This window comes from Suillus plorans (assembly GCF_016647745.1).
Source record: "Suillus plorans strain S12 chromosome Unknown HD556scaffold_23, whole genome shotgun sequence".
Classification (NCBI taxonomy): Eukaryota; Fungi; Basidiomycota; class Agaricomycetes; order Boletales; family Suillaceae; genus Suillus; species Suillus plorans.
In genome coordinates, this window is record NW_024537407.1 from 369424 (window position 1) to 382988 (window position 13565).

At 47.3% G+C, this 13565-nt stretch overlaps 5 protein-coding genes across 5 annotated transcripts; 4 read left to right on the plus strand and 1 right to left on the minus strand.

Annotated features, from left to right (window-relative positions):
* Positions 1-33: 33 nt before the first annotated feature.
* HD556DRAFT_1235993 (uncharacterized protein) lies at positions 34-2023 on the plus strand (the record flags this gene model as incomplete). The annotated part of the gene is made up of 6 exons (XM_041297792.1): positions 34-110; positions 161-182; positions 247-630; positions 680-1241; positions 1297-1413; positions 1461-2023. 6 exons carry the CDS (start codon positions 34-36, stop codon positions 2021-2023), a joined length of 1725 nt encoding a protein of 574 aa, XP_041161077.1.
* Positions 2024-2938: 915 nt separating this feature from the next.
* Positions 2939-3310, plus strand: HD556DRAFT_1210719 (uncharacterized protein; the record flags this gene model as incomplete). The annotated part of the gene is made up of 1 exon (XM_041296563.1): positions 2939-3310. A coding segment is annotated over one exon (372 nt), but the record flags the coding sequence as incomplete, so codon positions are not given.
* A 2141-nt stretch (positions 3311-5451) lies between these two features.
* HD556DRAFT_1235889 (glycoside hydrolase family 16 protein) lies at positions 5452-6776 on the plus strand (the record flags this gene model as incomplete). Its single annotated transcript, XM_041297779.1, has 5 exons — positions 5452-5633; positions 5675-5842; positions 5895-6212; positions 6274-6596; positions 6649-6776. The coding sequence occupies 5 exons, from the start codon at positions 5452-5454 to the stop codon at positions 6774-6776; spliced, it is 1119 nt and encodes a 372-aa protein (XP_041161079.1).
* Positions 6777-7419: 643 nt separating this feature from the next.
* HD556DRAFT_1307719 (uncharacterized protein) lies at positions 7420-9949 on the minus strand (the record flags this gene model as incomplete). The annotated part of the gene is made up of 18 exons (XM_041300053.1): positions 7420-7543; positions 7579-7606; positions 7630-7729; positions 7831-7903; positions 7947-8040; positions 8214-8305; positions 8407-8466; positions 8523-8524; positions 8647-8678; positions 8736-8749; positions 8787-8836; positions 8892-8930; positions 8986-9000; positions 9056-9075; positions 9126-9158; positions 9214-9362; positions 9649-9724; positions 9829-9949. The coding sequence occupies 18 exons, from the start codon at positions 9947-9949 to the stop codon at positions 7420-7422; spliced, it is 1122 nt and encodes a 373-aa protein (XP_041161080.1).
* Positions 9950-11715: 1766 nt separating this feature from the next.
* On the plus strand, positions 11716-13277 carry HD556DRAFT_1473497 (glycoside hydrolase family 16 protein; the record flags this gene model as incomplete). The annotated part of the gene is made up of 5 exons (XM_041308488.1): positions 11716-11909; positions 11939-12106; positions 12159-12476; positions 12539-12861; positions 12913-13277. The coding sequence occupies 5 exons, from the start codon at positions 11716-11718 to the stop codon at positions 12951-12953; spliced, it is 1044 nt and encodes a 347-aa protein (XP_041161081.1). The 3' UTR covers positions 12954-13277.
* Between the last annotated feature and the right edge of the window lie 288 nt (positions 13278-13565).

Genomic DNA, 13565 nt, shown 5'->3' on the forward strand with positions numbered 1-13565 from the left:
GTCAGTTTTGAGGTCAACTCTCCACCTACATCAATGAGCTATCAAGTGAAGGAGATTTCAACAAAGCCGTTCGACGGGCAGAAGCCTGGTACATCAGGACTAAGGAAGAGGTATTTACTAGGCCGATCACTGATAAGCCATACTAATTTGCATTCCGAAGGGTGAAGGTGTTCCAGCAGGAGGTATGCGATAGTCTGCCGCGATAATTCTGAGAGATGATGGATGTTTTCTCTCTCTTTTTATCAGCATTACACAGAGAACTTCATTCAAGCTATATTCGATTCTATCAAGGCGGAAGGTGCGACGCTCGTCATTGGAGGCGATGGTCGTTACTTCTCCCCCGAGACCGTCCAGACCATCTTGAAGATCGGATCTGCAAACGGGGTGAAGAAGTTGATCGTTGGGAAAGATTCTATTCTTTCTACACCCGCTGCATCGAATGTAATTCGCAAATACAAGGCGGATGGTGGTATCTTGCTCACCGCGAGCCACAACCCCGGGGGCCCCAACAACGACTTCGGGATCAAATACAACGTCTCCAACGGTGGACCCGCACCTGAAAATGTAACAAACAAGATATATGAGATCACGAAGACCATTCAAAGGTACAAGGTTATCGAGGCTAATCCCGTACGTTCATATACACCCATTCGTTGGAATGATCTTCATCAATGATCAGGTCGACCTCTCCGTAATAGGCAAAACAAGTTATGGACCGACTGAAGTCCAGATCATCGACTCAGTAGTCGATTATGTCGAACTCCTTCAAGATATCTTCGACTTCCAGCTCATCAAAGACTTCCTTCAGAACAACGCCGCGTCCTTCCGTATCCTCTTCGATGGATTGCATGGTGTTACGGGTCCTTACGCACGCGCGATATTAGTGGACACCCTTGGGCTCCCTGAAGCCTCTATTCAGAACTGTATCGCACTGCCGGACTTCGGCGGTGGTCACCCCGATCCCAACCTCACGTATGCACACTCACTCGTCGAAGTTGTCGAGGCGAAAAACATCCAGTTTGGCGCAGCAAGTGACGGCGATGGCGATAGAAACATGATCTACGGCAAGGGCGCGTTTGTCACTCCTAGTGATTCAGTCGCCATTATCGCAGACTGGGCGCATGTTATTCCATACTTCAAGAAGGGCGGCGTGAAGGGCCTTGCGAGGAGTATGCCGACCAGTAAAGCGATCGATCTGGTTGCCCAGAAGAAGGGCCTGGAGTATTTCGAGGTTCCTACTGGTAAGTCGATGGTAATAAGATAGCGCTATACGGTGCTCACAGCCATTGAATAAAGGATGGAAATTCTTCGGTAACCTCATGGATGCTGGCCGTCTTTCCATCTGCGGTGAAGAGTCTTTCGGAACGGGCTCAGACCACATTCGTGAGAAGGATGGTATATGGGCAATCATGGGTCAGTCCCGGTCTCACTCACATATACAAATACTCACCGCCAACCAGCTTGGCTGAACATCATTGCTGCTGCCAATAAGGAGTCACCAAATGAGCTCATTGGCATCAAGGAACTGCTGAAGAAGCACTACGCTGTTTACGGACGATCATTCTTCAGTCGATATGACTACGAAGAGGTTTCCTTCGAGGGTGCCAACAAGCTTGTTGCACTGCTGGATGGCGCAATCACTTCATCATCGCTCGCAAACAAAATTTACAAGTCGAAGAGTACCAATCAGAACTTTACCATCGCATCTGTTACGAACTTCAGCTACACAGACCCGATTGACGGGAGTGTGAGCAAGAACCAAGGACAGGTTGTGCTATTCGATGATGGGTCACGGGTGGTATTCAGGTTGAGTGGTACTGGGAGTGCTGGTGCGACTGTTAGGCTGTATGTGGAGAGGTATGTTGGACCAGAGGCTGGCGAGAAAGTGTTGGCGGGTGACACCGCCGAGGGCTTGAAGGGTCTCATCGAGGTTGCCTTGGAAATCAGCAACTTGAAGGAGTTCCTTGGAAGGGACGAGCCTACTGTCATTACGGTGAGTACGTCTGCCGATGGTGGTTGTTAGTCGCTGACGACTTGATTTGCAGTAATAAATTGAGTATCGCATTTCTGTGAATGCAAATAAGCTGATGCCTGTGGATATTTGTACCACCAGTGTATATCGATAGAGTTTCTTTTGCTGGATCAGAGGTGGCTTGTATACCCGCATACCAATAAGTATTCGAGAAATAGATAGAAAATGATACCGTGAACACACAACCGACGAGAGGATAAATCCCCAAAGGTTCGAACTGCCCACATGTGATATCGATATGTGCCGTAGCAGGCAATATTTGATTTACCTGCAGGTCGAGTCTGAGCAGCGAAAGGACCATTAAAAACATCCATATGCGTTCACGATCCGTCGAATCATTGATTGATTCAGATCAATCAATTTCTTTCAGTGTGATCAAGTCTTACATCGTGCCCACTCAGACTCCATATCTATGTCTCCTAGCTGCTGGCTCCAACGCTCGCGGTCAGCTAGCTAATGGTTCTGATGATGATATTGCCGTTTGATAAGCTGCACAGGGCACGCTTCCTCCCAATACGCGCGGGATTTTGCAACTTGCGACTGGAGCAAACCACACTCTCGCATTGTTGTATTTTGGTGACAGTCGAAGGGAGCTTTTGGGATGTGGAGACGGACGCCATGGGCAGCTGGGTCCTGAACACGTGGAACAGTTGACAGAATTCACGCCGATCAGTTGTCTCATCGCTGCCGCTTGGGAGATGTCATACCTTCACGTGCGAACTGTTCTCAATAATGAACATATGTTCATTGGCTGGGGGTTGATGGCCAACTAGGGGACACGAAGATCATGAACTATGACCGCCCTTGCATCATTTCCCTTGATGTATCTCTAGATCTGGTGCAAACATGTTCTCTCGGTCTCCAACATACCGTCGCCTGCCATCAATCAGGGCGACAACAGTCTTTGGATCTAACAATAAAGGGCAACTCCATAGGATGGATTCTTGGGGATGTGTTCGACAAGTTGGGTGCACGTGCACGTGGAATGGGACATACCTTCTCAGGGATGACGATGAAAACACCTCTACTCATTGTCAACTAGATCGAGAGTCCCAAGTCGAGGAGAATGGGTTTGCTGTCGAGCCTGTCGAATTTACCTTATCCCACGATGGCAAATTACCTTCACTGAGATCCTTTGCCTGTGGTAGCGAACATGTGATGGCATTGATCTCTCCACCTGGCTCGTCGGACACGGAAGTTTGGGGTTGGGGGCGGAAAGAGCACGGTAACTTGGGGCTGGATCATACGGATGATGTGCCGAAGCCCGTCAAGGTCTGGCCAGTAGGAGGACATGCGTTGGACAGAAGAATTTGCAGGCTACATTGAACTGTACACTCTTTGAGAGATTGAAAGTCGGTTAATTTGATATGAATGAAACTGCAAGTGTACGAACCAAATGAAGGTAAGTGACTACTAAGAGACCCATGTCGTACGCTTGTAAGCCGCTGTCAGAATGTCGGAGTGCCAAGAACAACGCTACTTGAATGCATCGCAGGACACGATTTGAAGGAACAGAACCGAAGGTTGTCGAAAGTTACTTGTACTGCAGCACGGGTGTGGCTATTTGGACGTGGTACATTCCGCTACAACTGCAGTTTGCAGTGATAACCTGAAAGAGACCGAGCCGGTGACCTCAGGCTATTGCCGAGAAATACAGGAGTTCGGCGCACTGGCGAAAGTGGTATTGCGCTGCGACATACATACACTGCACCGATTGTGTACTTAGTGTACTTATCCTGCTCATCTTGTTTTACATCAGGCGACAACTTACACTCCAGACTCAGTCCTTGCCACAGCTAAACAAACAAGGAGAACCTCATACCAAATCCTGCAGCACTCGATTCCACTCAGCAATCTTTTCTGTCCTTTAAGAAGGATTGGGATCTCTAGGCATAACGTTTCTACGTCTATGAAGATAGCCCACGCAGTCATGAGGAAGTGGTGATGGCGATGGTGATGATGACATTCCCGAGCGGTGACTTAGTACTGGGAGTCGGCTGAAGGAAGGCTTCGAGGGAGGTTTGAGTGAGGTTCGAGTCCTCCATTAAAATATCGAGAGTCATTTTAGTCGAAGTGATGCGGTGGTTCAAATTGCCGAGTGGGTGTGCAGGATCTGCAATAGCGAGATGCATTGCGATAGTGCTGGGGGCAGAATTAGTGTACCTTGGGCCTTGGCACACGGTGATAGAACGTTGATAGAACGCTGACTAGGGCTCTAGGTAAACCGTTATCCAGGGCCATGAGTCAGTGAGTCATAGCCAGTTCGATGTGAGTACTAGAACATTAAGCCTTCCAGCTTCATCTATCGCGAATGCGTTGAGGTCAGATATATACTATAGTGGTTGGGCTGGGACCGTTAGCTCAGCTCGGATACCGGTGAGTTTGCCGCTGGGTTGGCTCCTTTGGACGCATGATGGTATACGAAACTGGTATTATTAGAGAACGAATGATCAGATGTAAACTAATGATGATGAGACGAATATTATGATGTGAATGTAATAAACCTTGAGAGTGGAAAGGGGGGGGGGGAGCAAAACTGAGCGAGCGAGAGAGTATTGTGAAAAACGAGCGAGCGGGTCGTACGGCCGTGGCACCTTTCACGTACAAGCGACAAGCAGAAATAGCAGCCGATGATAAAATTGGCCATGGTCAGTCGGAGCCGAGTTAGGTCGTGTCAAGGGTCGACTCAAAAGGTTTGCAAACGTCATTTTCAGAACATTCAATGTTTCGACCAAGACCTCATGCACATGGACAACGTTACCCACTAACTACTACTAGGCATTATCGTACTGGTTTGCAATCTTTTGGCCCACCGCTTCCCTCTCATTTGCCTCGCGTCGTACGATTAACAATCAATGTTGACTCGGACATTGTCTCGAACATTTATTCGGCTATGAGCGTGGGTGTCGGGAATGACCATACCTGTTATTGTCAAGTCGAACAAGGTTTCGCAAAGATATACTTATTCTTTACCTCAGGCTCATGCAATTCTCGAAAGCCGGCGCCGGCACCCTAACTTTGTGCGCTCGGCTACACTAAAGTACGTACCTCATAGCTCAATCACAGCTTGCGATGGTAACCCTGACGCTGTAAATAAGAGGAGTCAAAGCAAAGCATCACTGAGACTGAGCTGGCTGAAGAATATACCTGGAGGCTGTATCACTGCCGCACCGAAGCAAGGTGGGTTTACACGTCTCCTGAGTCCAAACTGACCTGAGACACGATCAGGCTGCCCGCCGTCTATCAGGTCCGGGTGGCGGTAGTACGTCCAGATATCCTTCCACAAGAATCAACTACCACAGATGAGGTAAGAAAGACATTCCTTTGGCTGTGTCGGATCATGGGGTTTTTAACCACGACCCTACTAGTATGGCCAGACCACCGACTTTGCATGGAATTTCCTCCTTTGCTTCAACTCAATGCACTCTCTCCCTAACTCGTTTCTAGTGGCTTTATCGTTTACCGTTCTAGTTGATGGCAGCCATTACTGGTCCTCGCCTCGCCACCGCACTGTTGCTCATAGACAACTTTCCGGCGAAACCTACATGATACAAGACTTTTATCAAGGGGAAGATTTTTTCAAGGATGTACCACCTATACAGTTTCAACTTGTATCGTGGCTAATCGTTTTCCATCATATAGTGACTGGACTTTCGATGTTGGATCGGATCCCACTGATGGAAATGTCATCTACCAAAGCCAATCGGACGCGCAGTCTAAGGGTCTTGCGTATATCAACGACAGCAACAACTCATTGATCCTTGCAGTTGATTCAACCAGCACCGTTGCTCCTGGTGGTCAGCGTGCTTCGTGCGTAATGCTCGTGTTTATTATGATTTATGAGTGTTCATCATGAATGCAGTGTTCGCATCACATCTCAGAAGAGTTACAATGGCGGTCTCTTCATCTTTGACGCTTCCTACATGCCTGTAGGTTGTTCTACGTGGCCTAGTTTCTGGACCGTTGGCCCGCACTGGCCCATGGCAGGTGAAATCGACATCGTTGAGGGTGTGAATAATCAAGACACAAACCAGATGGCGCTTCATACCGGCACGAACCAAACTTGCACTAACGAAATGACAAATGGTACCCAGCAGTTTACGGGCCAGATAAAAAAGACCAACTGTTACAGCACTGGACGTGCGGACTCAGGCTGCATCATCGAGGACACGGACACAAGGTCTGTATCGTACTTATCTTTTCTTATGTGCCAATCGTGACCTGATGCTTCTGCGTAATAGCTCTTTTGCGTATGGTTTCAACAATGCAGAGGGTGGTGTCTTTGCACTTTTGTGGGACAATTCCACAGGCATGTCAATATGGCACTTCGCTCGGGCTAATATCCCTGCGGATCTCATAGCCCAAACGCCCAGGCCTTCTACATGGGGCATACCAGCTGGATTCTGGTCTTCACAAACCTGCGACATCACGGCCAACTTCTACGACCACCAGATGGTCATTGACACTACTATCTGCGGCCATTGGGCTGGTGGTCGTATCTACGCCCAATCCGGGTGCCCAGGAACGTGCTCAGATATGGTCGCCAATGCTACCAACTACATCAGTAAGTTTGGCAGGATGCTGAATTGTTTCACACTCTCAGCGTTCCATTGTAGATTCCAAGTGGGTCATCAATTACGTCGCCGTCTACCAGTATCATATCGCCAGCGGTGCGTACGCACCAAGTCCCCGACTTCCACTTATGATCATTTTGTCATTGGTAATTTACTTGTTGCTCCTGTAAGTATGACCAAATTAATAATTATCACGATGACTGTTGTAGCAATATTAATACCAAAACTGTTCTGAAGTGATGAAGCATGTTCAACAAAGTGTCTCATTTAGCATTTCTGGTGCAAAGGCCCTCCTGTCCCAATGAGCTGCACTACTCTGTCATTCTCATCGAATCATGTTTCTCAACCATCTTTGCAGCAGCCTTCGAGCAGCAGGGAGTCCCGCCCGACCTTGATGTGAGTCTCCACAATTCTGCCATCAGTCTTTGACTCTTCGGCACAGATTCCAACAGCAGGACGTTCCATCTGTCCTTGATGTGGTCATTAAGCTCAATCGAGCTTCACTACGCCTTCGTCATTCCGGCCATTATGATCGATCCACTTGCAAATTCCGGGTGAAGTTTGGCCTGAGGTGCATGTGACTCGACAATTCAAACGTCCTGGACTCCTGGAGGAGCGGCATAAGATTCAACATCACGATGAGCAGACCGAAGCCGAAAGCTGCTCAGACACATCAAACAGAGATACACAAGTCAGACTCGGTCAGAATACGCGTCACAATAGTGTCAGCCTATAGGAACGGAAGCTAACGAGCAATATCGATTGCAGCGGAAAGGTCAGATAAGCACGCACAGCAAATTATTTAACTAAATACTATAACGAAGACATTATCCAGACCCATGTCTCCTTGAATTCGAAATCCACATCGGAACACCAGATAACTTCGATCAATACCATCACGAAAGTAGGAGTAAATTCCCCTGCTCTTTGTAGAGCACTAGATAGCCGTCAACTTCACTGAGCATCACACACTACTGCCAGTCGATATATGCACGCGCTCCTGGAAAACGATCGAGGTCATACCAGTTGCTGCGTCGGAATCGGCCACAAGCCTAGCGGAGTATTCTCGAACACTAAGGATCAGGCGTGGTCCAAGCACGACCATCTGCACGACTTGCAAAATCTGAAGCAAGCCATAAAAAGCCTCAGTTTCTATAAAATTTTGGTCCTATAGAAATGATGAATTGTGGTCGCATGCAGCGGTAAGTGAAAGATTTGACATACCGCTGAGAGTGTTGGAGAGAAATCGATGATGAGCTCGAAGCAGGAAACAGCAACAAAGCTACCACGTCCAACCCTTCAGTGGCAAAAAAGGAACAACAAGCATGTTATGAGCTTACCTCGCAAAGTAAAGCATATGAGTTTTCATCAACACTATGAGACAGTCCTCTGAAGGTAGTCGCTGTTCACGGAAGTGTTTTACTGCAACCCAGACTGCGAGACATAGTGCGAGGACCTCCCACACAATGAATAGTATCCAAGAGACAGAATTCGGAAGTGGGATATTTTCTCCATAGCTAATCGAACACTGATGTGCCGGAGATAATGAGTTCCTCTTGTATCCATCAATGAGCATGCACATTTGTTTCATTCACAATGAAGCGTACCCCCTGAAGTTTGTATCGCTGTCATTATGGCTACTACTCCGTCGAAAATGTTGACAGCCAGGAAGGTGACGATGAGAAATATCAAGATCTTTCTGGATCGTTGATACATAGCATGCAACCGAGTGATGAGGATGACTTGCGACATGTTTCAGTTAGGTCAATATCACTAAGGTCTCGTAAGTGTCAAGCTCACCTCCCAGCATTGGAAATACCAAAACAAGCGTCCAATCCTGTACGATGTACATAATCCAGCCTGACGAATCCAGTCAGTGACCAGTCTCGGGTAGCACATACTCCAAATAGACTCACATCTGTGGTAGTATAGCGTGGTAGTCACTAGTGAACCAAGAAGTTAGTAGAGAGCCACACCCACTCCTACAAGGCACCACGATTAATTGTAGGGGAATAGTAGGCATCTGAGCAGAAGACTCACTGTATCTGTCAGCTCGATGGTCAGAACATTGCCTGTATGTCGTCGGTCAGAAGAAGTAAAAACAGCGAATGTGTACTAAGGAGACATACTCAGCATGATCAGGCTGATTATGAGAGAAAGACGATCAGCACAATACATACTGTTTAGCCTTCCGGACATACGCAGCAAAGAAGATACCAAGGTAGCGCACCTAGTATAATTTCAAGTCAGCACAACACAGCAACCGCGACAAACAAGATACGTACACCGAGATACAGAACTGTTATCAAGGACCAACGTTGCCTCTGTAATTAAATGTTGAGTTTCCATTGTGTACTTCTGACATGAGACTCTACTCACCCAAATCAATTCGACCTAGTATAAAACAATTGTTAACGAGATGGCTGCTCCGGTCATGGCATCGACATACCTCTTGTGCGAATGTAAGTGCTGGAAATACTCGTAAGATATCAGCATTCCTTTAATATTATCACGCTCACCCCAATCATACGCCACTCCAACAAAGGCGGCAACTGCGAAACCACAGTCAAGGTTAAATAGAGACATCAGCTTCAACATCCCACGAACCTGCAAAATAGCTGTAAAAGCGATACGCAATGATGGTCGACAACCAAGTGGGATCATTTAAGACTATTGTCATAGTATCGGTAGAGAATGGGTGTGGGTGAGAGGCGAACTTGGTGGACATGGTATGACCATTGGCAATGGCATTCATACTAGATATACCACAATCATGTGCCTGGATTGCTGGAATGAGATCAAGAGATGTGGGACGGCATCCATTCCTGCATCGGTTGCCTGAAGTAAGTGTTTCCACATGAAGAAAGATGAACTCAAGTCAGTGGTATGCGCAACTGGCAGAACCTGAGCCAGGGCAAAATCACGTGTTTTTAGGGGGCGGATGTACGTAAGACCCTCGTGGAATCAATATCCCAAGTCCCATCCCTCATCGGAGACTGCGGTCCAATGAGGGTATTAGCCATTGAGCTTGATTCACGCTACCATACTGGAGGTTCTGCCATCCGCCTGACAGTGCCCTGCCACTGGCACGGCAGAATGGTACAGTTCTTCCACAACACTATCAACATATACATATATCACATATGTTGATTGTGAAGCAGTTGCGCGGGCGCAATACTTGAACACTGCAAGAGATTGAAAAACTTCAACATGCATACGCACCTTGCTCTCTGCCTTGATCATCGAACTTTTCTATCATAAAAATGGTGAGCGCAGAGACTTCAATTTGCAACGTGGTTTTGATGCAGTGGTGGCAGGCATCAGTTTGCACAGCCAGAGACATACTGGCCGAGAATCCATTGATATCTGGTATAGATACAATGTCATCCCTAAATTAAGACAGCGCTGAGACAAGACATGAAAAAAAGACTCGGGCGCGCTGAAGGATCCCATTGAACGGTAGGTATGGAATTGATACAAGGCGCACCACACTCGATTGTCACATTCTGATTGATGATCCATGAATGATGCGCGGAGAATATAACACCATCCCTAAGTTACAAACAGGAACGAGAGGCACAGGGAGAAAGGATATACAGGCGTGGCCCTTATGACCACAGGAAGTTGGAAAGCTATCATAAAAGTCAGAAATAAAGTAACTGCCACAAATTGATAATCGACTCACCTCTGGGCTGCAGATACACGTTTACTATTTAATCCCATGCGCTGCTTTCCTCATTCCGCCCAAATCCTCGCTCCTGGGATTGATCGTTGTGTGTACAGTTGGGCATGCCACTTCGCAGTCCCATCCTTGGACAGCATCCTAGTAAGATCCATCAGTTGCAGGATGGATTTAGCACAGCGCGTGTTTTCCACTAATGACTGTTCTCATTCCTGTGATACTACAACCAACCAAATATCAATTTGAATGACCGATCAAGGTGGAAAAGGCCAGGAGATAACAAGCAGGACTTTTAGTTTGCGGTACAGCTGGGTTGTGGACTCCGAGTTCCTCGGGTTGAGTTAGCTTAGTCAGTGGGAAAATACTTCTTTGAGCGCGTCAAGACTGCGTCTAGGGCTTAGACTAGAGCTCCATAAACCTTGTAACAACCGACAAGCAGAAACAGCAGCCGATCGCTTTCTCGAAACACAAAGGGTTGTTGACTGTATCGAGGATAGTTGGTCGGGACCGAATTAGGTCATTGAAGGCGTCAAGGTCGGCTGATAACGAGGTTCGTGAATTTGAACGTCTTTTCAGAATTCGATGGTCAACCACGAGTCTAGGCATGGATCACGTTACCCGCTAACTACTACTAGGCAATCCTTTGGATCACTGGTTTGCCTCGCATCATACTACTATACAATCAACATCGACATTGTCAACATCTATTCGATTCCCTCTAAGCGTGGGTGTCGGGAATCGACCATACACATACGTGCTTGTCAACGAACAAGGTTCCGCAGATATATATTCTTTGTGCTGCTTGCTTCATGCAATTCTCGAAAGTCACTAAAGCCGCTCCACCTTTGTGCGCTCGGCTACACTAGTACGTACCGTTTGACAACATATTTCTAAGAAACAAGTCAATGGTGAATGAACTGATGATCAAACGCAGTGCAATTCATTTCTTACCCCATCCGTGGTAGTTGATTCTTTTCGAATCGTACTGCAATATGTGAACTTACTGCCGCCACCGGGACCTGATAGGCAGCGGCGGCCTCATTGTGTCTTGGGTCAGTTTAGACTAGGCTGGAGATGTGCAAACCGCCTTAGACAATTTGAGTCACTTCAACCTTGCTTCGGCGCCGCAGTGATAGAGCTCCAGGTATACTCTTCAGCTAGCTCAGCTCCAGCGATACTTTGGTTTGACTTCACTTATTTACAGCGTTACTATCGCAAGCTATGATTGAGTTATCAAGCTGCAAACTCATCGGCAAGAGGGGATGACCAACAGCACAGGAAAAATTGAGATTGTGCGGGGCCGAGATATAATGACGTTGTCGATGGCGTGCAAGAAGCCTTCGAGTCGTGAATGGTTTTCAACCACGATCCTACTAGTATGTTCAACCACCGACTTTGCATGGAATTTCCTCCTTTGCTTCAATCCTATGCACTCTCTCCCTAAGTTGTTTCTAGCGGCTCTCTCATTTACCATCCTGGCTGATGGTAGCCATCACTGGTACTCGCATCATTACCCCACTGCTGCTCACAGACAACTTATCGGCAAAACCTACATGATACAAGACCTTTATCAAGGGGAAGATTTCTTCAAGGACGTACCACCTATCTATTTTCAACTTGTGTCTTGGCTAATCGTCTTCCATCATCTAGTGATTGGATTTTCGCCATTGGCCCGGACCCTACTGGTGGAAATGTCATCTACCAAGGCCAGTCGGACGCGCAGTCTAAGAGACTTGCGTATGTCGATGATTGCGACAACTCGTTTATCCTTGCAGTTGATTCAACCAGCACTGTTGCTGCCGGCGGTCAGCGTGCCTCGTGCGTAATGCCTGTCATTATTCTGATCTACGAGTGTTCAATACGACTGCAGTGTTCGTATCACATCTCAGAAGAGCTACAACGGCGGTCTCTTCATCTTTGATGCTTCCTACATGCCTGTAGGTTGTTCTACGTGGCCTAGTTTCTGGACCGTTGGACCACACTGGCCCATGGCAGGTGAAATCGACATTGTCGAGGGTGTGAATAATCAGGTCACAAACCAGATGACGCTTCATACCGGCACGAACCAAACTTGCACTAACGAAATAACAAATAGTACCCATCAGTTTTCAGGCAAAATCGTAGCAACCAACTGTTTCAGTACCACACACGCGGACTCAGGCTGCAGCATCGAGGACACAGACACAAGGTCTGTATCGTACTTATTTGTCTCTTGTGCGCCGATCGTGACCTGATGTTTCTGCGTAACAGCTCTTTTGCGTATGGTTTCAACAATGCAGAAGGTGGTGTCTTTGCACTTTTGTGGGACAATTCTGCTGGCATGTCAATATGGCATTTCGCTCGGGCCAATATCCCTGCGGATCTCATAGCCCAAACACCTAGGCCTTCTACATGGGGCATACCAGCTGGATTCTGGTCTTCACAAACCTGCGACATCACGACCAACTTCTACGAGCACCAGATGGTCATTGACACTACTATCTGCGGCGATTGGGCTGGTGGTCGTATCTACGCCCAATCCGGATGCCCAGGAACGTGTTCGGATATGGTCGCCAATGCTACTAACTACGTTGGTGAGTTTGACAGGGTGCCGAACATTTCCCATTCTCAACGTTCCATTGTAGATGCCAAGTGGGTCATTAATTACGTCGCCGTCTACCAGTAGCATTTGCCTCAATCCTTCATCTCATCTACATCTGTAAGCATGTTCAGCTCCTGTTGACAACGAAGCAGACTGATTCGTTGCACGCTGCTGCTATCTTAATGACCGCTTTGTGATGTTAAGATGTCCAGGAAGCATACGAATTGTAGTAAGTAGAAACAGCAGGCTTCAATGTTGATACATGCCAAAGGCAACGCAGCTACAATTATTAGTATGGCCATGTGGACATGTATTGCCATAGAGATCAAGCCGCCTTGCTTTAGAAGAACGCAGCGGAGTTAGATAGCCACAAGTTACAATAGTGGAGTTAAGCCGTCCAGTGTGTGCACACTACTAGTAGTGCGCCTTCTCGGACAATTGTGAGATACATTCGCGAGCAATTGTTGCAGATAGAGTTAGGGCCAATGGCTTACACTTGAAGTTAACCTCCTTACAACTGCTCCGCAATGAACAATGTACACAAAATGGTTTAAAGGAGCAGAACCGATGATGAATTTACGCCCAGAGTACGCGTTCTCTGGAGAGCAATTTCCGAGAATCAGTGTCAGGGTGGACCCATGTGTTGAATACTTCCGAATCTCTAAATACTAAATTGGACAGTGGCAGCGGGAAGTC